We start from the raw sequence: 25,160 nt of genomic DNA, 5'->3' as shown, positions 1-25,160 counted from the left end.
CTGTGTGGCAGTGTAGGTGTGTGATATCTCCCTGTCTCACTTTCTCTTTCCCTCATCCATCTCTCTTTACCCCTCTGCCCCCCTTACTCCATATTAGTAAAACCCTGCTCACAGAAATGAAAACATGTCCATGCAAAAACTTGTGCACAAATGTTCACACAGCCCTATTCACAGTAGCCAAAACTTGGGAACCCACATATCCATCAACTGACGAGGGAACAGACAAAATGTGCTCTGTCCACATAATGGAATGCTACTCGGCCATAAAAAGGAATGAGGTCCTGACCCATGAAAGAACCTAGAAAATACTGTGCTAACTGAAAGAAGCCAGTCACAAATGACCACATATTATAAGATTCCATTCACATGAAATGTCCAGGAGGGACAGAATTTACAGAGACAGAAAGTAGATTGGTGACTGCTTACAAAGGGTAGGGGCAGGGAATCGGGGGGATGGAGGTGATAGCTACAAGGTTTCTCTTTGATATGATGAAAATGTTCTAAAATTGACTGGTGAAGGTTGCACATATTTGTGAATATACTGAAAATTATTAAGTTGTACACTTTACATGGTTAAATTGCATAACACGTGCATTATATTGCAGTAAAGCTATTAGAAAAACCAACCCCACTCACACAGAGGGAGGCTTTAGATGTGATGACAGCAACACCAGAGCACTGGCTTTGGCATCCAGGGTCCTGGAGCCCAGTCCCAGCTCTGCCACCTGTTTGCTGTGCAATGTTGGGCATGAAACACAACCTCTCTGAGCCTCAGGTTTTTCAGCTTTACAACGACAGTAATGAATGAGGCTGGCTCCCTGGGGTCCTTTATGAGTTAACTCTGTGAACATTCCTGCCACAGAATAAATGCTTAATCAATGTTTGCAGGGAGCCAAGTCTTTCTGCCTCCCCACGAGGCTAACTCGTTTTTTTCTACCTACTAATGTTTTCCCTGTTAACTATTTAGCTATGCCTAGCCGATGCCCATTTTCAAGCTAATAATTGCCAAGAGTTCAGTTAAAGATCTGCCCGTTCTGGCGACTGGTTTGCCCCGATGCCCCTGCCTTGCGCAGACTGAGCTTGTCAAAGAATGTGGACAGGACTGATTTGTCAGTGAGTTGAGCTATAACTCCCATGTTCTCTAAGGCACAAGGCACAGAAACCAAGGCGTCTGTGGTTCGTGCCACTTCTTGTATGACCTCTGTTTTGATAAAGAGCTCACCTCAGCCAAAAACAAACAGAAAATTCCAGAAGGTTCTGGGGCGTGCTACTCCCCAGCCTCGGTTCATCTCCTGCATTGCAGGAGAGAGATGAATGGCTACTTTATGGACACATTTGTGCATTTGCTGAAAAGAACACTGCGATGTTGGTGCATGAAATGGCCCTCTTTTCCTGCTTTAACTAATTTTTTGAATAATTGCATCTTCAGCTGAAAAAGTTTTCCATTGAAATTTGCACGACAACCAATTTGCTGAATAATTGTATTGCTACGGTTAGGGAGATGATCAGAATTGGGAGGACCTCTGAACTTCAGAATCATGGTTAAAAAAAAAAAAGACTCTACACAGCAGGTGCTGTTCAGGGAGCAGAAGCTGCTCACGGCCTGAGCCCGCATGCCTAGTGCAGCTGGGTGCTTCATCCCCAACAAAGGCCATGACTGTTGTTGGGGCCTGCCCTCCAGGGGATTGCCATCTGCAGGTGGATGGGATGGAAAAGCTGTCGCAGTCAGAGGGTTTCCACGTGGCTGGAGGGACGCCGTCAGCTGGGACTGTGTTTTAGTGCACAGGCCCAGGCTCCCCGATCCCCAGGTCCTGCCTCTATTTCTCTCAGGTCCCAGCACCTACGTCCTATGCTTCTCATAATTATGTTTTTTTAACATTAAGTGCAATTTTTGTTTTGTGTCTCCCCTTTTTTTTTTAAAATTTTATTGGGGAAGGGAACAGGACTTTATTGGGGAACAGTGTGTACTTCCAGGTCTTTTTCCAAGTCAATTTGTTGTCCTTTCAATCTTAGTTGTGGAAGGCGCAGTTCAGCTCCAAGTCCAGTTGCCATTGTTAGTTGCAGGGGGCAGAGCCCACCATCCCTTGTGGGAGTCGAACCAGCAACCCTATGGTTGAGAGCCCACTGGCCCATGTGGGAATCGAACCGCAGCCTTCGGCATTAGGAGCATGGAGATCCAAACACCTGAGCCACCAGGCCGGACCTTGTGTCTCCCTTTTGAAGATGAACTCCTGGAAAGCAGGGGCCATGCCTTCTTCTCTCATTTTTCACCCCTTTCGTTCTGTCCTTTCTTTTCATCTGTCTTGGTAAGCAGTTTAAAAATGCACAGTGCCCCTTCTACTTTCGCATCTTTCTGCTTCCGAGGGGAGGCGGATCCTGAGCAGGGCTCGATGGGGGCTCCTTGCCTCCACACTTACAGCTACCCGGGCTTCGCTTCTGTCCTGTCCCAGCCACTCTGCTGGTGCTTTGTTTCCGCGGTCCTGGGGGCAGATTCACAACCTATTTACTGCCTGGAAGACCCGCTCAGAGAAGTGAAAAGACTTACCCATCCCACTTCTTTTTGTTGGAGGGTCTGATCCAAAGTCTCATGTGAATATTGCCACATGTAGTGTTTATAGCCCTGACAATGCTAAAATTATTTTGTTTGCTTTTTCCACTAAAATGTGGTTCACGGTTTTTAGGAATACTCTTGTTAATTATTGTCATGTTATTTAAATCCTTATTTCTTCCAAAGGCAAAGACGTTGAATTAAATGAATCTGCTATTTAGCATCTGTCTGTCCATTCATCCACTTATCTATATATCCATCCCTCCCCATTTGTCCATCCATCCGTCCATCCATCCATCTGTCCATCCAGCTGTCCACCCACTCACCCATCATTCTAGCAAGCGAGTACTGTCTTGGCTCCATATGTGCCTATCATGGTCCCTTCCTGAGGCCACTGTTACAGATGGGATGTGACATTTTGGAAACTCTTGGTGGTTTATCCTTCATTTTACAGAAAGCCCCACGCCATCTGTTTTTTTTTCCTTTCCAGGAATGTGAGCCGTCTTTCAACAGCAACATCACAGCATTTGCACTGAAGGCAAAAGTCGTCTATCCCATCAACCAGAAGTTCCGGGTGAGAGACCTGAGCGCCATCTTAGAAGCACAATTACTCAGTAATGTGCTAGAGATGGGGGTAGGGGTTACATGTGCAATTTAGGGTCCTATTTGAGGGTTGTCTGGGCAGATGTATTAATAGAGGTAAATGTGAGGCTTTGTAACTGAGCCAAATTTTAGGGTTAATCCATTTGATGACAGTGTTGTTGGGGTCAGAGTATGCCCATGGTATATCAAGGTGACACACAGTAGGATAGCAGCCATCCTGCTCTTTTACCACCAGTACAAATACTGCCGATGACACTGTCACTACCATTCATCCTCATTCACAGACCACAGGACTAATGCCAGCAGCTGATGACACTAAACACTGTGGAGCTGGCACAGCGCTACGCATTTGTCATGCATTAGGCATGTCAACCTCGACACACTCCTGTAAGATAAATTACAGTGTTATCTCCACTTTACACATGAGGAAACTGAGGCCCAGAGAGGCTCATGACCTGCCTGAGGTCACACTGCAGGAAGTGATAGGGCCACAGTCAACCCCACCCCCACCTGGCTACAGGTCTAACACCAGAAGCCAGGTGTTCACACCTGTGGCAGGGAGTTTTGCAGAGAACTGTGTGTTCCATGGTGCCTCCAGGAGCCCTCAGCCTGTGAAAAAAAAGGTTTCCTGGTCAAATAAGCTGAGGACAATGCTATCTGCTCTCCTGGTGGTAAAGAGGACAGGCTCTGAAACTCCCACCTCTGCTGTTTACTGTTGGCCATTTCCTGATTTCTCAGGGCCTCAGTTTCTTCATCTATGAAAAGGGAGTAATGGGCCCTCCACCTCCCCCGTTGTCCTGAGGGTTACACAGGACAATAGACGTAAGGGCTTAGGACAGTGTGTGGCATCTAAGCATTCAGCACATGTTCGGTTTTTTAAAGTATGATTTGCTTTTGAAGAGAGCCAGAGCATAGCGAAGGCTCTGAGAATTCCTGCACCAAAGAAATTACTCCACCTTGTTTAACACAGACTTTTCCAAATTAGTTTTTCTGTAGGAACCCTTATGGTAACTGGTTGTAGTTCATGGAACTGTCCCCGGAACACACATTGGGAACCACTTCCTTCCCTTAGATACCTGGTCGGTGGATGAAGGGGCACAATCCCCAGACCAGGAGCATTTATTCACCGTCAAAGCCGCTCCTGGGTGGGCACTGGGGTTATCCGGCAGTCAGGGCAGCATCGTCCTCGTCCTGGAGGCCCTCCCACTCTGGGTGGACATACAGGACAGTGTGCGGTGACAGAAATGACCAAGTGCCTGTGGAACCTGGTGTGGGCTGGGCCTGGGCATCAGGGAAGGCAGGCTCTGGGGTCTGTGTCTGGAGGAAAAGCTGCTTCCGCCCGGCCGAGTAGTCACAAGTGTTTCAAGCAGGGGGACTGAGTCTGGCACTCTGGCTGTGCCAGGTGACCGCTTTTAGTCATGGCAGGGACTTCATTTCCTTGACAAGGAGCTTTGAGTTGCTCTAAGGGCAGTGAGGAGCCAGCTAGAAGGTGTGGAGGCAGGAGATGACACCCACATCAGTGGAGGTGGAGGAGAGCTAGGTGGTCAGCAGGTTCGTGCACAGAGCAGGCCCAGGAGTGTGAGATAGCAGCAGCGGGAGAGGTGGGCCAGAGCCCATGGGCTGCTGCGGGGGACGTCAGATGGACAGTCTAGTGCCAAGTGCTGGGCCATCAGGGGACAGAGGCAGGCTAATATTATAGCTAAGGGCTGGCCTCCTGGGGACAAGAGAGCTGTGATATGGAGCTTGGGGTGGTGACCCTGGTGCACGAGCTCTGTGGCTTCCACTCACACACCTCTCTCTAGTCTGCCCGGGCCTGGCCTTCTTGGGAGCCGCCGGCATGAATGCTGGTGCAATTACTGAAACAGACTCCTGATGGGTGACAGGGACTAAGAGTCTGCTTCCTCTTCTGCTACCCCAGCCCCTGGCCGACGGTTCCTCCAACCCGTCTCTGCACGAAAATTTAAAGCAGACTGTTTTGCCCAACCAGCCGGTGGAGGTTTCCCCCTCCAGCAGCCTGGGCAGCCTAAGCCAGGCCGAGAAGGACGACCGCAGCTCCTCGTGCAGCATCCACTCAGCCACCAGCGACGACAGGTTTCTCAGCCGCACCTTTCTCCGGGTGAACAGCTTCCCTGAGGCACTGACCTGTGAGAGGTAGGAAGGGGTCAGGAGATGCAGACCCATGAGCCATGTCATTATTAGAGGAGAAAACTGAGGCCCAGAGAGGTTGAGCAACTCAGACAAGGACACACAGCAACCCAGTGTGAGAGCTGGTCTCCGTACCCCTCCATCACTTGTCGTGTTGACCAGCACAGGGCTTAAGGAGTCAGGCCTGAGCCCTGGGGAGAGACATGCAGGGGTCCCTGTTTAATCACTGACGTGTCCTGTGCATTGCATAGCAGCAGCGAGCACTGATAAAGTGCCTTCTGTGTACGGGCAGGGTGCTGAGCACTTTGCAGGGATTACTTGTTGCATGAGCACGAGGGTCAGGTCTCTCTTGTTCACTGCTGTGTCCCTGTTGCCCAGAGGGAGCCTGGGACAGGTTCATTGATCAATATATATTAATCGGTCAGTGAATGAATTCTTCCTACCAACCCAAGGAGGTGGGTGCTATTGTCCCCATTTTATAAAGAATATAGTGAGACACAGAGAGGCTGTGTGACTTGTCCAAGGTCACACAGTGGGTGGTGATGGAGCCGGGTTTGAGCCCACCACCTAATCTCCAAAGCCCACACTCTAAGTCACCCACCCTCCCAGCCCACAGTCTGGCAGGTTTGTGGGTCAGTCATCAGGCCTCTCCCTGCTCAGAAGTTCTGTGAGTCCAAGGGGCCCTGGATGGGATGAAAGGACACAGCCCAGCTCAGGGCTGTGGAAAGAGTGGGCTCAGAACCCTGAGCTTGGTGTTGACCCTGACGGTGGCCCAGGGCAGGAGGGGCTTCACTGAATAGGAGACTTTTTGGCTCAGCCTGTTCTCACTGGGAAGGGCTGTTTCTGAGCATTTGGACTTAGAGGGCTTAACAGTTAGGGTGGGAAGGTGGTCATTTAAAACGCATTTGCCTATGTAGGAATAAAGGTCAAAGGGCTTTGTTTATACCTGCCTCTTATCCACCCCTGTGACTGTGTGACTTCTGTGAGCCACGAATTCCCGAGTCAGTTTCCTCCTCTGTGAAATGGGCATCAGCATGTCTACATTACAGCACTGAGAAAGGTGACAGCTAGACATGAGTGCACAGGAGGAAGCGTTAGTTTCATTTCTCTCACCTTCCGTCTTTTCCCATTTTGTCCTTGATGTCCAGGCAGCTGTTCCCTTCTGGTCATGAGTGGGTTTCAAACAGCTCCTTTGATTGCTTCTTACAAACGTTGGGTTACTGTTAGGAATCTCCACATGCTGCAGAATTTACAGCTTGGACGCCCCGTGGCTTGTACCGAGCAGGGACGCGCTAATTCTCTGTAACCTCTCTCCCCACTTCAGATGCTCTAAAGGTATTTTCTGTTTCTCGTGTGATTGCAGCGCGGATCTTGACTTGTGTATCTACAACCTTCACTTAAAAGACCTGCTACACCTGGACACGGCACTGAGACAGGAGAAGCAGTTGGTAGGTGGGCAGGTGGGCTCGTCTGCCTTTCCCAGCTCAAGAACTGAGATACAGGGTTCTTTGTGCACTGAGACCTGGAGACCCCCATGTGGATGACACGGAGCCACCACAACAAGAAGGGAGGCAAAATGGAAAATAAATGCATGCCTGTTGGTGGCCAAGGGCTTCGCTTTACCCAGAGAGAGAAAGAGAGAGAGGCTGCCCCGGGTTGGGGGTGGGGGGACACAGAGGAAGAGGAGGAGATACCTGTTGTTTAAACCTTTCTCTTTGTTATGTTTCCTTTTCTGGCAATAGATGTTTATTCAGATTTTGAAAATGTGCCTCCTTGACCTTCTTCCCAAAAAGAAGTCTGATGATGAATTATACCAGAAGATTCTTTCAAAACAAGAAAATGTAAGTCTTCAACCTATATTTCAGGCTAACTTACAAATAGTTTATCACCCTATATGTATAAAACTTACAATGTTAAGATATGAGAGTGTTTTTGCTTTCATGTATAAAAGTAATTTATTACAATATACACTTTTTAACACAATATAGAGATATAAAAGTAAGTGTATAGATATTAAAATAATAATGTGTATTATTAAAATGGGAAAAATACTGGAAGCAGAAAGAGAAGAATATTGGTCATATCTGCTGTCACTGAGAACCATAATTGTTATTTTCTGCACAAGCTTGGGGTATTTTTAAATATATAATTTTCCAGACTTCATAAGGATTGAAAGAAACCATTTCATTGTTTTTTTAAGTATGGTCTATTTTCTTTGTGGGGAGAGGAGGAATAATCCATAGGAGAAAATAATCCATTATTCCTCTATGTTTAATGGAAAAAAAAAAAAGATTTCTATCAACAAACCTTAAGTAGGGCAATGCTCAGAGCACTTAGTTATGGTTAAGAAATATTTTATGATAATGTGGTGAAAAATAATAGAATTCCTCTTCTTGAATGTAAAATACATTAGATTTTTTTTTTCTTTTTCTTTTTCCCCCACCAGGATTTGGAGGAATTAGAAAAGGGACTTCAGGCCAAACTGTCAAACATGGAAATGTTGGGTGTAGGTGATTCTGAGTATATCACCCTGGCAGACGCGGAAAAGAAGGAGAGAGAATACTCTGAGCAGCTAATAGATAATGTACGTGATGGATTTTCTTTCCTGTATAAAAACCGTGCTTTCTGGGACGGTTCACTTGGTTGATTAGATACGGTAGCTTGAACATGTTTGATACTTCCCGTCCTGTTCTGCCTTGGAGCCAGCAATCCAGTGTCTGAAGTAAGCAATAGAGAAGGTGTAATTGGGGTCAAGATTTACAAAGGGAGGCTTTTTTTTTTATATATATAAACGAATCCCCCTTGTTTAAATTTTAGATTGATCTTTTTCTCATTCAATGCAAAGATTGCTCTTACCCTCTACGTCACTGCCACCCATGGGTTGGAGCAGAGGCCAGCTGCTCACACACTAGGCGTCACTCATGAAAGCATATTAAATTCCAGACAGAATAGCCTCTCTCAGATAGCTTTCTTGCTTTGGGATCCACTACCCCCTGTTCGTATATTATGTATTAAATAAACATTGCCTTGGCGCCCAGGCGTCGTACTGGATGCTGGGGATTCAAAATGAACTTAGACCTGGTCCTACCAGAGACGTGCTCACCACCTGGGGGTAGGGAGTCCAACAGGTGAGCAAATGACAACTTTAAGGGTTACAAGTGTGATAAATGGAAACACGGGCTGATGCACAGAGGAGCGAGGCATTCATTTTACCCCAGAATTAGGAAAGTCTTCGTAGCAGGAAGGGCCATCGAGAGACTATTTGGGAGAAGGGTGGGTGCTGGCCAGTAGGCGGGAGGAGAAGAACCCGGGTCGGGGGTGAGAGGCTGAAGGGCAGGCAATGCAAGGTCAAGCCAGAAACCTGGCCCGCAGGTTCTGGTCTCATGCCAGGGAGGGGAGTCACCGAAGGTTTGCTGCAGAGCGTGGCTTGGTCCCATTTGTTTTAGCAGGGCTGCTGAAGCTGCTGCGGGAGGGACAGTTAAGAGCAATTGGGCTAGTCCAGTATGAATTTCATGAAGGCTATTGCAATAGGGACGGAGAGGTAAGAAAAAGTGGGCAAGCTGAGAGCGTGGTGTATATGAAACGGTCGGGTGGGGAGGAAATAAGGACCCCAGAGTGAGCCGCCAATTGGGAGGGAGACGGTGAGTTCCGCTTGACATCTTGAGTGGGAGAGGCCTGGGGGTGGAGAGATTCCACGACAGCCAGGTAGGAGGACATGGAGACAGGATGGTCTTCGGAAGAGATGGCTGAGGCAGGGCGGCCAGCCTGGACTGCAGTGGCCCACAGACTGCCCAAAGCAGTGGAGCCTCTTCGTGTCTGCATATTTCAGGCAGAGGATTCACAGTTCTCAGGAAGTTCTCTAAAGCATGGACAACCTCCAAAGATGGAGACACCTCTGGCCTAGGAGTGTATGTAGAATGTGTAGAGAAAGGAGCCTGTGCCAACTCTTGGATCCTGCCAGCAGTTAAAGAGCAGGACTCAGGAAGAATCAAGACGAGGAGGTGGAATGTGGACTTGGAGGAGCTTGGAGAAAATCACGTCACGGACGCCAAGGGAAGCAAGGCGTCAGAAGAACGGAGTGGGCGTCCTGGCTGTCTGGACTGGCCGAGAGGTGGCGAGGCTGGTGGACACGGGCCTCTGTTTCCGGGTGTGCAGGGATCCATGCATGATCGTGCCCATGTCTCACAGGAGGTCATCTGATGGGGCAAGAGCAGGGTGTGAGCACGAGGGTGGTGGGGCAGGTCTGACGGGAGGAGGTGCTGACCCAGGGCAGATAAAGCGTTTGCTGAGGTGCAAAGAGGCCTTGGAGATGGGAGACCAAACTTTTGAAGAGGTGCCAATTCCTACAAGTTGTGGGCTTTGTCCTGGCACTGCCCAGGCCTGGGAGGTGGCTGGCAGGATTGATTCAGCATTTCAGGCGGCTCTTTCTCTCCATCTGTAGCCATGGCAGCAAGATGAGCAAAGGCTTCTGGTGCAATGGCCGCTGAGCCCCCACCAGGCCTGTCCAGCACAGAGCCCATTCCAGCATCTGAGAGGTGGAGCCACGATGGAGAAAATCACAGCTGGGAGTTGAATGGACCTGAACCAAATCTGCCTCTGCCTCTCGTTGGCTCTGTGCCCTGGGACAAGCGACCTATCTTTCTGAGCCTGTGCCACGTCCTCCCAATATGTTATCTAGAAATAAAATGTGCGAAGCACAGAGCCTGTGCATGATCTGAATGCCATCAAATATTGTTGCGAAGACTCCTGGTAGCATTGCACGTGGATGTCGGGGAGGCCACAATGACACCAATGAAACCCTGACTTCTAAGCCACTTGGCCACTCCCAGCTCTGCCCCTGATAAGATGGGGTGACGGGTGGAAAAAGACTTTAGAGCAGAATGTTTTCATGGTCAGCGTCATCTCTGCCATATTGCTCCTTTGTACTTTTAGGACAATAATATTTAAACAGTCATTCATACTTTTATTTCCAAGCCATGGTTAATCCCTTTTAAAGATCCGGAAGCTTCCAGGAGCACACTGTCGAATTTCAGACACCCTCCCTCCCCTGCCGCCAGCAGGAATCACGGCCTGTTTAAGAGTCTTTCCACTGTTTAAGCTGGGTGATTTCATTGTACTCTCCTGCCTTATCAGCAGCTCCTTGCTGTTTGCTGAAAAGCCACCTTGAAACTGACTGGCACCTACAATGGAACAAGGAAGAACCTCCAGAGAACGCAATTATTGCCAAGATAAGCTTGTTCTGAATTGTAGAATTGTTTGGAATCTCAGTTTGTGATAAGAAATGAATTGTAACCCCCAAGCCTGAACCTTGCAGCTTCACAGCTTTCTCAGATAAGTTTTCTCCCCCTACCTCTTGCTTCTTATTCTCATTTCACAGATGGAGGCTTTCTGGAAACAGATGGAAAACATCCAGCACTTTCTTGTGGATCAATTCAAGTGTTCCAGCTCCAAAGCCCGACAGCTCGAGATGACTCTGACAGAAAGAATGGTTGTAGCTGAAGGGCTATTGCGTGACTCTCAGGATTTGCAGGCTCTGGTAATGCTGGCGGGGGCGGGGAGGGAACACGGAGATATTTACACCAGAGATGTGAAATCAGGAAACTTGGAGTGCCGTGGAGATCATTAAGCAGAACACTATGTTGTCGATGGGGAGATAGAGCCCACATAAAAACAGTGAATCCGTTCATCCTTCCACCCATCCCCCCCTTCCTTCCCTCCCTCTCTCCATCCATCCATCCATCCATCCATCCATCCATCCATCCATCCATCCATCCGCACACCCACCTCTGCCTCCCTCTCTCTATCCATCCATCCATCCATCCATCCCAGGCATGGAGGTGGTGACCAGCTCTGTGTTCCTGAAGCACAGAGCACTGCTTCTCAACCCTGGCTGCACATTGAAATTATCTGGGAGGAAAGGGGGCTTTAAAAAGTACTGATGCTTCGGTCCCAGATGGGTCCTCACCCCAGAGCTTCTGACTTAAGCAGTCTGGAGTTTTTAGAGCCTGGTGAGCAGTCATAGTTGACGCCCACTGGTGTGGACAGAGCTCCAGTTTTCTCTCCTGACAGCCCCATGAATCTCTGGGGAGCATTCAGATACTCCCGATACCTGGGCGTCATACCCAGAGGTCCAGTCTGATTGGTTTGAAGTGGAGGCCCTGGCATCACTGGTCTGAAAACTCCCCAAACATTTCTGACGTCTAGTTGGAGAGGCAAACCACTGGTGCGGAGGAATCTGCAAATCTAACTTTGAACCTGGGCTCAGCCATTTGAATCGGTGTTATCTTGAGCTGGTTACTTAATCCCTCTGAGTTTCAGTCACTCTGTTTCTAAAAGAGTGGTCCTAGGAGTTGGTGCAGGTAGGACCCGGGGAAGTGCTCGTTGACCTGTAACACCCTGATCACCGGGAGTTCCTCTGTGGAGGCTGTGGGCTCACCCTGCTGTGTGCAAGGTCCAGGACACTATCCATCCATCTCCCCTTCCTCTGACCTTGGGAACTCATGAGTTACATGTCAGACCTGTGCAGCCTCCCAGGTTGCACTCAGCTCAGAAACCTCCAGCAGCCGCCTTGCCCTTCGCTCGGAGACTAAGCTCCTCAGACCGGAGGGGCAGGCCCTGCCAAGGTGCAGTGGGTTCCTGCTACTTCTCCACAAACCGCCTGTTTCAAAGTGTGGTGTGCAGACCACGGCATCACCCGAGAGCTGGTGAGAAGTGCAGGACCTCCCCCTACCCCCACCGAGTCAGGATGTGCATTTTAACAAACTCCCCCAGTGCACACAGCTGTTTGAGAACTTTACATGTTTTTGCCCTTCGTGTGCACGTACAGTCAGTCCCTTTTCCTCCTTGGCCCTGCTGAAAGGTAGGCAGATATTTTGGTCACAGTGAACAGATAAGGAGGCTGCTAATGGCTCACCCAGGACCCCCATCATGTCTAATGAATGACTGCTGAGCCTGTGCTCCAAGCTTCCTGGTTTGCCATCCAAGCCCCTTTGAGTTTGCTTTTAATTTGATAAGGCTGCTGATATTAATGCTCATCAAAGGAAAAAGACTTTTCCTTTTCTTCTTTTTCTTCTTTTTTATTTAATTATTATCCTGTCAGCAGGATATTGATGCAGGGGAAAAAAACCACCAAAATGTATCCTTAGCTGACTCTTCCCCGAGTATTAGCCAGAAACTTCCAAATAGGAAGAAGGGAAAGCATTATTCAGGTTCTCACTATGCTTTTCCTTCAGCCAACATTTAATGAGCACCTACTGTGTGCCACATTCTGTTAATAGAAATGGTGCTGCAGACTTGAGCCGGAGACCTGAGCTCATAACCACAGACCTGCCACTTGTTGGCTATATGACCTTGGGCAGTTACTTAACCTCTCTGTGACTCAGTTTCATCATCTGTAAAATGGGGATCAGAATAGCACCAGCTCTGAGAGTATGAGAGAGCGGACAATACATCAGGCCCTTAGAACAGAAGCTGGCGCATGGGAAGTGCCCGTACGTGTTAGTGATTAGACTCCTGCAGGCCACACGTCACCAGGCAGATAGACAAATCACCACAGTGATACATGAAAAGGGCTACAATCTGTAAAGAAGAGGGACGGATTCGCTCTGCCTGCATCCTACGTACCCCGAAAAATGTATCTTGGGATACGTTGTTGATAAACTCTAGCAGAATTTAAATTATTGGGCTGGTGTTCTGAGCATTTTGGCTTTGGCAGGGGACCTGGAACGCTTCACGTGGCGCAGATGAATATCCGAACGGGCAGAGCCCAGGGAAGGGCCCGAGAGGTCATCAGAGTGGGTCTCTGGGACGTTCGAGAAAAATCGGATGCCCGAGCAATGCAGGACTTGCTGTAGATAATGATGAGAACAGCTGGCATCCCTGAGCACTTACTACATCCTGGCCACTATTTTAAATGCTTTACATTTTGTAATTTATTTAATCTTCACAGCAACTCTGTAAATGAGGTGTCAGATGGAGACACTGTGCCCCAGGTCCTGCAGCTCTGAAGGGTGGAGCCAGGTTTGAGCCCGGGCCCTTCTGAGGACTCTGCTACACTCCCCGAGCTGGCGATGGCCTGCCCGATGTCCCCTTGCTCCTCCTGCCGTCCATCCGGTGCCCCCTGCTCAGGCTCACCTCTCTCCACTCCCATCTTTCCTTGAATATAAATCCAGAGGTTGCGCAGTCACTACCGAGCCGGGAGGCCTCACCTCCTCCACCAGAGGAGGCTGCAGGGGTGGTCGGCGCACCTCTCCTCAGCCACCCTGCTTGGGTCCCTGGCAGGTCCTTTCTGCCACCCAGTCACCCAGCGTTTGTCCTCTTGCGCCCTCTAGTGGTAATGAGCCTGCTAACGGCTGACAAGTTTGTCTCCTCCGAGGAGAGGATCAAAGCCACTGTCCCTTGACCTTCCGGAATAAACTTCCGTGTCCTTGTCTGCAGTTGGGGATCATTATCCTTGCCACAGTCACATGTTGTTAGACCTGTGCAGCTCAGCCAACAGTGAGGTGCAGGCCGGGCAGTGGGTGGTTGGGGCTCCGTCCCTGCCTGGGACGAGCCTCATGTTTAGTTCCTTCCAGCCGGAAGCACCGGGCAGTGCAGCAGACAGGAGGGGAGCGGTGGGGGTGGCAGAGCCAGTCAGGATGAGTAGGGCCTGGCCAGGCGTCGGAGTGAGAGGAAGCAGAGGGGATGTTCCAGGAGGAGGGCCCCATATGTGCGAAGGCCCCATGGGGCTGAGAGCCAGGTATGCTGGGCAGCCAGGAGCAGGGAGGTGCATGGGACAAGGCTGGAGACCCTGGAAGGGCCATAGGTACCACACCCAGGAGTTTGGACATGGTCTGAGGGCAGTGACTGGAGCGTTTGGGCCAGGGAATGACAGAGCCATGTCTGCAGCTCAGAAAGGCCCCCCATCTACCATGCGGGGGCAGAGTGTAAAGGAGCAGGTGGGAGGCTGGCAGATCAGGAATGAGTGGACCTCGGCAGCAGCCCAGGGCACAAGTGACCGGGCCTGAGCTGGTGTGTGTGGCTACGGGCCGGCAGGGAGGAAATGGAGGGGCAGCTGAAGAAGGCAGCATGGCAGGCGTGGTGCAGGAGAAGGGGCTGAGGCCTCTGTCAGGGCCCCAGTGCTGGTGGGGCCATCGCAAGGCGGGAAAGGACTCAGCTGCAGCTTCAACGTAACCTGCGTGGACACAGCAGCAGCCCCGCTCCTTCCATCGTCCTCACTCATTCAATAGCATTCATTCACTGAGCATCTGCTCACAGACGTAAGGACAAGAGGGGCAGATCCACAGGACCTGCCTCTGCCTCTGGCTAGTGGGGGAGGCATCTTTTCCAAGAGTCGTGTCCTAAGTAATGATAATGTGGTAGAACAGGTGGGGCAGCTCTAAAGTCTGACGCTGGGGCTGGGGCTGGGGCTAGAGCATCACTCCTAAAATCGTCTTACCTTGAAAATCTCTTAAATCTCCAGCACTCAGGCTCTTTGGGCTCAAAAGCCAAGAAGTTCTGTGAATTTTCTTGTCTCTCTCTGTGTTTCTCTTCCGGGGCTGTGGCAGCCAGAGGCCCAGTGGGGTTGCCATAGGAGAGGGATGGTTGTAAGAAAGATGGCTTTTCCTCTGATTATGTGCATGCATTGAATTCCTTCCAGAAGAGTGACACCGTGGGGCTCTCAGGTGTACTAACGGTTTTGCATGTTACCCAGTGTCAGCCTCACTGCGACTCATGAGCGATGACGGGTCCCCATCTGAGGAGCAGACAGGAGGCTCAGAGGGGAGCCACTTTCTCTGTGCTCTGCTCCCAGGGGGTGGGGGCACCAGGTTGGAGCCTGTTGGTGTCAGCAGACCCTGGTGGCCACGCCCTGACCCAGGACGTCCCAGCCTAATGCCCCGTGTGTTTCTCATCTTAGGACACCCTGGAGAGGACCATGGGGCGGGCGCACATGGCCAAAATGATTGAGTCCCTGAAACTGCAAATCCAGGAGGAGACCAAATGCCGCCTGGCCGCCATCTCCCGAAGCCTGGAGCTGCTGACGGTGGAGGGGAAGCTGTCAGGGGGGCAGAAGGAGGAGCTGCTCACTCAGCAGCACAAAACCTTCTGGGGGGAGGCGGAGCGCTTCAGCAGGGGTGAGTGAGCCAGGGCTCTGGGGCATGGTCCTGGGGTCCCCTGTGCTGGGGGCCGTGGGGGCCAGGGAGGGGGTGGGCAGCAGTTGCAAGTGTCCCAGTTCTGCTGTTGGGGACCAGTCACTTAAATCCCTGAGCCTCGCTTGCCTTCTCCATGATCAGAGTCAATAAGGGCTGCCTCCTAGGGTCAGGGCTTGCCTGCTCCATTTAGTCATCGGTGATTCAGGCTGACGGGGACCCTAGTCTCCTGCAGTAGAACCACCTGGAACACGCAGAGGGCAAAGGAAAGTGAAAATGCCCAAAAGTGACATGTACCTCTCAGCTGCAGGCTTCGGCGCTGCACGAGTCTCAGGGACCTGCCCCCAGGTGGGTGAGGATGGGCGATGGTGAAATGTGCAGGACACGTGAGGGAGCCCATAGTGGCTGTTTCCCACACAGGCTCCTGCTCCTGGGCCAGCCCTGGGAGATGGCAGGTCAGGCCTCAAGACATCACGGACATCCGAGACGTAAGCCAGGTCACACCATTAGTGAAACCCACAAGAAGAAACCCAGTCTTTTCCCTGCAGGGCAGGTACCAGCTCCACCCCAGCTCCCTCACACCCCCGGAGGGAGAGCTCATCCTTGCTGATCCAAGGCTGTGCATGGCCCTGAGGCCTGGATGGAAGCAGAGGCTGCGGCCTCTCGGGTCTCGTCGGGACATCTATAGGGCATGGAACCTGTGTGCCTAACAAGTTCCCTGGCAGGTTCTGATGCCCAGACAGGCCAGGACCCCATGCGGCCAGGAAGTCTCCAGGTGTCTCAGTCAGCTCGGGCCACCATAACAAGATGCCACAGACTGGGTGGCTTGAACAACACACATTTATTTCTCACAGTTCTGGAGGCGGGACATCCAAGATCAAGGTGTCAACCAATTCGGTTCCTGGTGGGGGCTCGCTCTCCGACCTGCACACGGCTGCCTTCTGGCTGTGTCCTCATGTGCCAGAGACCGACCTCTCTCACATCTCTTTCTCTTATAAAGCACCAGCCCTATGGATTAGGGCCCCACCTTTGGTCCTCATTTAATCTGAACTGCCTCCAAGTAATGTGGACCCGTGGCCTTTGGAGAGTTAGAGGCTCCTAACACTGGCCTGTTGGAAGCACACATGCCTACAGGATAAATGAAAACAAAGTGGAATTTTCCCCTAAGTTTCTCCCCCTCTTCGTGCTGGCAAAAGAAGCCCGTGAACGTTTCCGCAAGAATCACCTGCAACATTCTGTGTATCATTTAAATTTCAGAGTTTGTCCAGCGAGGCACAGATCTGGTCAAGGCATCACGGGTCCGCCAGGCAGAGGTGACGGCAGAGCTCACGCTGGTTCAGGAAGACGAACGGAGGGGCTTCCTGGCAGAGACGCAGCTGACCGCCGACCCCGACCGGTTCCTCCAGGTGACCCTGCTCCTGACTCACCTTCCGTGTCCCGGGAGCAGCCATGCTGGTTTGAGCGTGCTGTGGCTCGGTCCCCATTCCCGTGTGGCTTGGTTCCCATTCCTGTGTGCAGGAAGCTGGAGGCTTTGGCATCCAGATGGGAGATCACCTCCTGGCCTCCCATGTGTCAGCCTAGTAAACTTAGCCAAGTCCCCTGAGCCTGGTGTCCATAGTGTCCTTGTCTATACGCCAGTGATAAGGGCTCTGCTGGGTGACCTCCCAGCAGCTGAAGTCAGAGAATCATGTCTGGTCGTTGGTGTCCAGGAGCGGGGTGATGGGGTGACCTGGTAGCATCCCCTCATCCTGGGCTGGACAAAAGAACAGTCTGTGGTTTTCCTGGTGCTCAGGCTCAGGGTCGTGGCCTTGGCCTCCGTTTGCAAGCCACAGAAGCCACATGACCCCCATGCCTCATTTTCCTGCTGTATAACCGGTGAATATGCTTCCCATCGAGAGGCAGGGGTGAATTGGGGACATTTTTCTGGAGGAAAAATAATGTACATTTTTCCATCAGTTTCATCCTCTCTTTTACTTACAGGCTTTTCACGAGGTCCTGCAGAGGCAGAGGTTGACACAGAGTGACCTGGAGGAAGAGGAGAATGCTCGAACCACCGAAGCTGTGGCTGCGCTCTGCCAGGTACGTGGCCTCGAGGTGCGACTGGCAGAGAACCCTCGGGATCTGAGTGTCCGGGAAAATCTCACATCCTCCTGGGCCCAGGGCCCCAAAGACCCAGGCTCAGGTCTAACCCTGGCACTCCGGCTGGGCGACCCAGGCAAGCCACACGCGCTTCATGGGCGCCTGTGCACGTCGGACACCAGGGTCATACCTGAGGCACCTTCCGTTTCCAGGATGCTCAGGACTCATTCCAATGTCTCTGGAGGCAAGGTGTTGAGAAGTCAGTTCATCCCAGATGAACAGTAGGCAGAGCAGTGACAAGGCAGGAGGGAGGGGTGCGGGCTTCAAACAGGGAGCCTGTGTCCGTGTGCCGGCACCAGTCTCAGTGTCCTGGGTCGTACTGACGTCCTGATGCCCGCAGTGTGAGAACCACTGTTTTGGAGGGGATGAGGCGACAGTCCAATGAGCTAACACAGGGTAGATGCTTTCGATGCCCCGTGTCCCTGGGACCCACCTGAGCTCACCACCAGCAGGGGACACTTGCCAGCAAGCTGACACTCCGTCCCTTGAGGTGGGATTGGAATCTAAGGTCATGCTCAACTAAACCACCCCCCATCCTCCATAAAGTAAGGGTGAGAGAAAACACCCATCGACGTTTGCTGCGAGGAGTGAGCAATACATGTGGACGCATCTGGCCAATCTCGGTCTAAAATCCATCAGTGATTTTCTGGGCCGTAATCTATTTGGAGTAGATCTTGAGAAGGAAATGACAGAAGTGTAGGCTCCATATGGCTCCACATCTCTGGAAAGCGGGTTTCCATGGTACGATAGAGGGTGAGTTAGTTCCCATGGTCCTTTATCAAGGTTAGAGCCTGATAAACCATCAGTAAGGAGGCAGAATCTGAGAATAGACTGGCACATTCCTATCTACCTCTATGGTAGCAGCCTGAGGGAACACGGCTTTTTGTTGTAACTTAATAAGGTTACTGGAGTCATTAATTTAGGTTTTATTTATTTGCAGAAGTAGAACTTGCCAGTCCCTTCACTGTACCACATGCTACCTGATTACATCCCTCCTTCCTCTTAGCAGTTTCCCAGCCAGCTTACCTCCCTGCAAAGCGGTGCAAAAGTGTAAGAGAGAAGAGACGTTCAGGAATCAGACAGACCAACTCAGGGGCCCTTGCCGGCTGTGGTCCAAATGTGTGGCCCTGCCCTCATCACTTAATGTCTCTGGTCTAGGAGTTCTTAGCTGCCTTCCTTGTAGATTGGTCATATGAAAGGAACCGCTTGCACCCACAAATGCCACCGGTAGCTCTCGGGGTGAAGTCTGACATCCTTACCCTGGGCCATGATGACCACATAGCCCGGTCCATGAGGCTCCCACGTGACCTGACCCACGAGACCCATGTGACTTGGCCCAAAAGGTCCACCCAGTCTGCCTAGACCCCCCAGCCTTACCCATAAGACACCCTTGACCTAGCCCACGAGGCCCACACGACCTGGCCCACTCACCACCTGTCTGGAGTCATGTCTCTTGCTCGCTTCCTTCCAGCCAACCTCAGACATTCCTCAGTTCCCCAAAGGGGCCCTGGTCCCTCCTACCCCAGTGCCTCTGCATGTGCTTTTCAACTTCCTGACACATTGTCCCCTCCATTCCCGCAGTTTTGCTTGTTCTCATCCTTGTCTCAGTCAAAAGTCACTCAGGGAGCCCCTCTTGACTCCTGTCCAGACCAGGTAGATTCTCTGATCTATTCTTAGGGCTTTCACCCTCCCCGCCATCACACTTGTCATAGCAATGCATGCCCCCCTCAGTGAACATGGCTGCCTTGTTCACTGCCGTGCCCCTGGCACAGAGCCCATATTCGGTGCCCAGGAGACATTTGCGGAATGAACCTATGAATGCTGTGAGAATAAAACATCTTTATACCACAGCTATCACCTTCAGGACTCCTTCAGTCTAGTGTTACATCACGTAATTATGACACATAATGCCGTGCAGCAAGACACCTCAAAGCCCAACGGCTGAAAATGACAGTGATTTATTCTCATTGTCTGTGCGTGGGCCAGAGGTTGGCTGATTAGGCTGGGCTTGATTAACACAACTTGGCAGTACTCCACCTGCCTCTTGTTTCCTCCTAACCCCAGTGGGCTGGCCTGGAACGTTCTTCCCACAGCTGTGCAGAGGTCTAGCCTCCATACTAGCACATTTCACACCCACCTCATGCTATTGGCCAACACAAGTCACATGACCGAACCCAAACTTAAAGGATGGGGAGGTACTCCCTACTCCCCGGGGGGAAGACACTGCAAAATGATGTGGCAAAGGGGGTGGGTGCGGGGGAGAAAGCCTGCTATGTGCCGGTGCCGGGTCTAAACCTTACAATCAGCCCTCAAAGCAGGTGTTGTCATAGATCTGTATTCCTGTCTAATCCCTTTTACAGATAAGAAAACTGAGACTCCCTTTTATAGGATCGAGAATGTATGCACTTGCCCTGCCCTGAGTCTTTTCTCTGCGAGAAGCCTGGGAAGGGCCCTTGACCATTCGAGTCAGGCTGCAGAGGCGGAAACCTGAGTGAAGGAGCAAAGTCAGAGGGAAGTGTTGCCTTAGTTGGGTTCCGTGTGCGTCTGTTTGAGGGACAGTGTAGGGCTGAGGCCTGGAGCAGCCTCTCTCCTCACCTGGGAGTCGCTGCTGTCCAGACCTGTCACCCACCCTGAGAGCAATAACACAACTTAATTCTGGTTCTATTTCGGGCACAGAATAAATCACTATCTTCCAAGTGAAACGTGCCAGACTTAAGTAGAAACGATGTGTTTTATGGCCTGTCAGAGCATGTGACAAAGACTGCAGATGTGACTCTTTCGAGGGAGCAGACAGGATCCAGCACATTTTTTATTAGAAAGACCCTAGGTTAATGGACCATGTAGTTTCTGCAAAGTTAACCTTTCCTGAATTTGCAATAACATATTTTTTTGGTTGGACAATCATGCACAAGAACAACAAAAAGGTGTGTCTCAGTGTCCCCAGCCACCACTATGGAATGAGAGAGTCCAAGGTAGGAGAATCAATTTAAAAAACCTGTCTCCTGGCAGAAAACTGGGATTAGCAGAAGCTGGAAGAAAATGTAAATAGTCCCGTATTTTTAAACCATTTTTATTGTGAAATGTAACACAAATAAATGGGTAACATAAACTAATGGATTAACAAACAATTATTAAAAATACATCTATGTAACCACTACTGAGATCAAGAAAGAGAAAATGGCCAGGACCCCAGAAACCCTCCACCTCTCCCCCCAATCCCAGTATCCTCCTCACTCACAGGGGCCTGGCTTATATGGAAATCAGGTCCTTGCTTTTATATAAATGGAATCGTATAGCATGTGCTCTTGTGTGCCGGGTTTCTTTCGCTCAATTTTATGCTTGTGAGATTCATCCGCGGTGTGTGTAGCAGTTCATCCTTCCTCATTGGTCTGGAGATTCCATTGCATCAATACACCACCATGTATCCATTCTACTGTTGATGGACATTTGTGTGGCTTCTGATTTTAGACTATTACACATTCTGCTGATGTAAAATTTCCTGTAGATGCCATTTGATACACTTGTGCACACATTTCTCTTGGGCACAGACCAAGGAGCAGAATTGTTGGATTAGAGTCTATGTAGCTTCAATCTATAGCCTACACAGTTATTGCGATAGCCACCTGTTTGATTAGCATTTGTAATTCATAGATCAATTTGCTGAGAATTAACATTTTCACAACATCAAATCTTCCAATCTAGAAACATGGTATGTCTCTACATTTACTTAGGCCTTATTTAATTTTTCTTAATATCGTTTTATAGTTTCCACCCTTAGATATAACGTTTGCTTTAGTTTTGTTTTTTTTTCAGATCAAGGAAGTTTCCTTCCATTTCTATTTTGCTAAGAGTGTTTCTTATGTATGGAAATTAAATTTTGTAAAATGCTGTTTTCTTCATCTATTCACATAATTATATGATATTTTTCTGCTCTATTCTGTGAATGTGGCAAATTGCATTGATTTGGGTGATGCCATTAAGTGCATGCAAATACAGAACGTTAACATCTTTCTGAGTTAAACCTTTTAGCATTATGAAGTGAACCCCTTTATCGCTAGTCGTGCTTTTTTTCTTAGAAGCTGTTTTATATACTAATACCATAGCAAACAGTAACCCAGTGTTTACTAGGTGCTGATTATACATTCATTCCTTCCTTCATTGTTAAAATTTTAGCTGAGAGCATCATGGCTAAGATTATGGAGACTGCCTATCAGAGCCCTACATGCAAACTCATGTAATTTATTTGACCTCTCCTTTGCATTTACAGATAAAGGCTCAGCTTTCTCATCTATCAACTTTTTTTCATAAGTTTTGGGAAATTTCTCAGCCATTATTACTTCAAGTATTGCTTCTACCTGGGCTCTCACTTCTCTCCTTTGGGGACTCCAATTAAATATGTTGGACTCTCTTATTGTAGCTTTTATGCATTTATCTTCTTCTCCATGTTTTCCATCCTTTAGTCTGTCCTTACTTTGTTCTGGATTTTCTCCTGATTTGTCTTCCAGCACACTAATTCTCTCTCCAGCTGCAGCTAAGCTGCAATTAAACCTGTACGTTGGGTTCATAATATTGGACACTATTCTTCAATCCTAGAAGTTCTAATTGGTTCTTTTTAAACTAAGCAGTGTTACTTTTTATAATTTCTTTGCTTTCGGGTTTAAGAGTGGCTCTTACCTTCATGAGCATAAAGAGCATCGATACTTTAAAGTCCAGAGCTTGTAATTACACTCTCCAGACCACCTGTGGGTTTGACGTGTAACTGCCGTGTGGCTCTCTCGGCTCAGGAGCTGTACTGCAGCACCATGGAAACGTTCCAGAAGTTTGTGGACACCCTGTTCCTGCAGACCCTCCCAGACGTGACCGGCCTCTCCCAGGCAGAATGTGAATACTTGAGGCAGGAGACCCAGGAGAACACCGCCCGGCAGCTGGGGACGTCAGATCGTTTCCGGAAACAGCAGTGGAAACTGTTCCAAGATCTCCTGGAGCAGGAAAAGCAGGTGCGGGCACTTTGTAAAACCGAGTCTAGAGTCTGTGCTTTTTGAAACTTATGAAGACTCCTGAGAGGTTTCACGCATTGAGCCTATGCTAGATGCTTTACCAAGATTCTGATTGCCGGCCTTTCACGACAGCCCTCGGGGTGGGATGGAGAAGATCGCAAAGCCCTCCCCTCCCAGTACATGATGTCAGTAGGTGATGCTTCAGTTGCTCCATTAAGAAAGAGCTGCAAAGTATGTTCTTTAGAAAGAGAGAAATAAACGACAGAAGGGTTCCCAAGGGAGTGGACTGGGGGAGGGATTGCACACATGGGGCTCCTGTCTTTCAGTGAAAGTCTATTTCATTATTAAAGCCACGTACATATGTGGTAGATAGAATAATGGCCCCCAAAGAGCCACATCCTGATCCCCAGGACCTGTGAATATGGTACCTCACAGGGCACAAGGGCCTTTGCAGGTGTGATTAAATTAAGGCTCCTGACATGTAGGGTTATTCTGGATTACCTGGGGGGGGCCCAATGTAACCACAAGGGTCCTTATGAGAGGGAAGGAGGAGGGTGGGAGAAGGTGATCTGATGACGTAAGCAGAAGTCAGAGCGATGTGGCCATGAGCCACGGAATGCAGGTGCCTCTAGAAGCCGGAAACGGCCAGGAACAGCCTCCCCCCTCGAGCCTCCAGGAGAAACCAGCCCTGCCCAGACCTTGATTTTAGCCCATTGAGACCCATTTCAGACTTCTGACCTCCAGAACTGAAAGATAGTGAGTTGGTGTTGTTTTAAGCCACAGAGTTTGTGGTCAATATGTTGCAGTGGCCATAGAAAACTAACGAATATACATTAATTTTATTTTTTAAATATTAAAAACTGTTATATATATATATAAGAAAGAATTTCCAAGTGAGACTGACACTAACATCACCCACATTTACTTTCTTTTTCTCTCCTGCACACTAGAGACTGTATAACTAACATGCTTAATATCCCAGCATCCCTTGCAGCTAGCAGTGGCCACGTGACACAGTTCTGGCCTATGAGACAAGGTCTGGTACCTTCAAAGAGCACCTCTTTCCTAATACAAAAGCCACGTGTTGCTAGGAGAAATCCCCTTCTCTTCTTCTGTTCTCCCTGTTCTTCCTGCCTACGTTACGTTACGTTACGTGCAGGAGGCCTGGCGGGACTCCAGCTTTGCTTTGACATCCTTTGATATCCTGCAGGATGCAGGGTAATGGGGGCTGATGTGCTCGGGATGGGGGTGCAGAGAGGTGGACAGCCCCATGTCCCTGGTGGCACTGTTGAGTCACCGCCCCAGCCCTGGACTGCCCAGCCCTTGTTATAAGAAACAAGCCCTGTTTCTTTGCGTTGGGTGTTCAACAAAAGAGCACTCAACTGATGCACTTAACAGAGGTTTCCGAGAGGAACTAATTGGAGTTGTTTAAAATACCAAGTGCAGTTGACCATTAAACAACGCAGGGGTTAGGGATGCCAACCACTGCACTGTCGAAAATCTGTGTATAACTTTTGACTTTCCCCAAACTTAACTACTAATAGCCTACTGTCAACCAGAAGCCTTCCCGTAACAGTAAATTAGTACATATTTTGTATATGTGTGACAACTGTACTCTTACAATAAAGTAAGCTAGAGAAAAGAAAATGTTATTGAGAAAATTATAAGGGAGAGAAAACACATTTACTGTATTTATTGAAAAACAATCCACATACAAATGGGCCCATGTAGTTCAAACCCATATTATTCAAGACTCCACTGTAAATAGAAGAAAGTGTTATGCAAACATAGGGCCATTCAGAGCTATGGGGTGGGCACAAGGCCTGGTTTCCTGCGTGTCCAATTTATTAGGCCTTCTCATTTATTTCAGCCCTCTGCCAGCTATATCATGATGCCCTGTCGTCAGTAACTGGTCTGTCTGTCCTGCATTTGGCTCTAAGTTCCTGGACGACAGCCCCTGCTTTCCATATTTACATTCCGTTATTCAAAGACTAGTGGCTGGGATCTAGAAAATGCTCAGGAAAACTTGGCTGCATTTCCTGCAACAATAATGCAGCTTTGGAAATTATCACAGGGTCACCTTGATCCTGAATTCTTGCAAGGGATGCGAATGAAGCTGAATTCATCGGCTTCATAACCATCCTGGGCCCCACAACTTAATTTATAGTCTCTGGAGAGGGAGAGGCCACCTGGGCCTCAGTGGTTTGGAAAGCTCACCAGGTGAATCTAATGTTCCTCTGGTGTGGGCTCCTCCAATGGAGGTGAGGGCCTTATAGAGACAGATGTGGTTTGCAGACAGGCTCCTAACCTTGGATGAATGCCTGGGTTTGGGCCAGAGCAAATCCGTTAATAGACTGGCTGTCGTGCAGGGCGTCTGGCGGGGTTTCTGCTCCCGCTCCCCACATAAGAACGCAGGACATGGTGAAGCCAAAAAGGAACACCCACGGAGCCATAGATAGGGGAGTCATACCACTATACTCTCGCTGGGGGCTGGGTTGGAGACACAGGAAACAGGAGTCACACAATTCTCAACCCTCACTCTGCTGCTTGCCACCCCAGCCGCCATCTTCTTGCTAGCCCTCATTTTTTGCTAGCGTAGCC

The 25,160-nt window shown here is 49.7% G+C and overlaps 1 protein-coding gene across 3 annotated transcripts in view; it reads left to right on the top strand.

Annotated features, from left to right (window-relative positions):
• EVC (EvC ciliary complex subunit 1) overlaps positions 1–25,160 on the top strand; it is a 45,422-nt gene that overhangs the window by 4,947 nt on the left and 15,315 nt on the right. For 2 of the 3 annotated variants that reach the window (XM_074321115.1, XM_074321116.1), the window contains exons 3-12: positions 3,039–3,122; positions 5,070–5,302; positions 6,660–6,744; positions 7,039–7,137; positions 7,743–7,880; positions 10,674–10,832; positions 15,192–15,408; positions 16,681–16,829; positions 17,404–17,502; positions 22,347–22,559. In XM_074321115.1, the coding sequence (XP_074177216.1) occupies positions 3,039–3,122; positions 5,070–5,302; positions 6,660–6,744; positions 7,039–7,137; positions 7,743–7,880; positions 10,674–10,832; positions 15,192–15,408; positions 16,681–16,829; positions 17,404–17,502; positions 22,347–22,559 (1,476 nt within the window). The remainder of the gene's footprint in view (positions 1–3,038; positions 3,123–5,069; positions 5,303–6,659; positions 6,745–7,038; positions 7,138–7,742; positions 7,881–10,673; positions 10,833–15,191; positions 15,409–16,680; positions 16,830–17,403; positions 17,503–22,346; positions 22,560–25,160) is intronic. The other variant, XM_074321121.1, reaches the window with a different exon arrangement.

The sequence above is a fragment of the Rhinolophus sinicus genome, linkage group LG02 (assembly GCF_036562045.2).
Source record: "Rhinolophus sinicus isolate RSC01 linkage group LG02, ASM3656204v1, whole genome shotgun sequence".
NCBI lineage: Eukaryota > Metazoa > Chordata > Mammalia > Chiroptera > Rhinolophidae > Rhinolophus > Rhinolophus sinicus.
The sequence above is the reverse complement of the archived record's forward strand: the minus strand, read 5'-3'. Positions and strand labels throughout refer to the sequence as shown.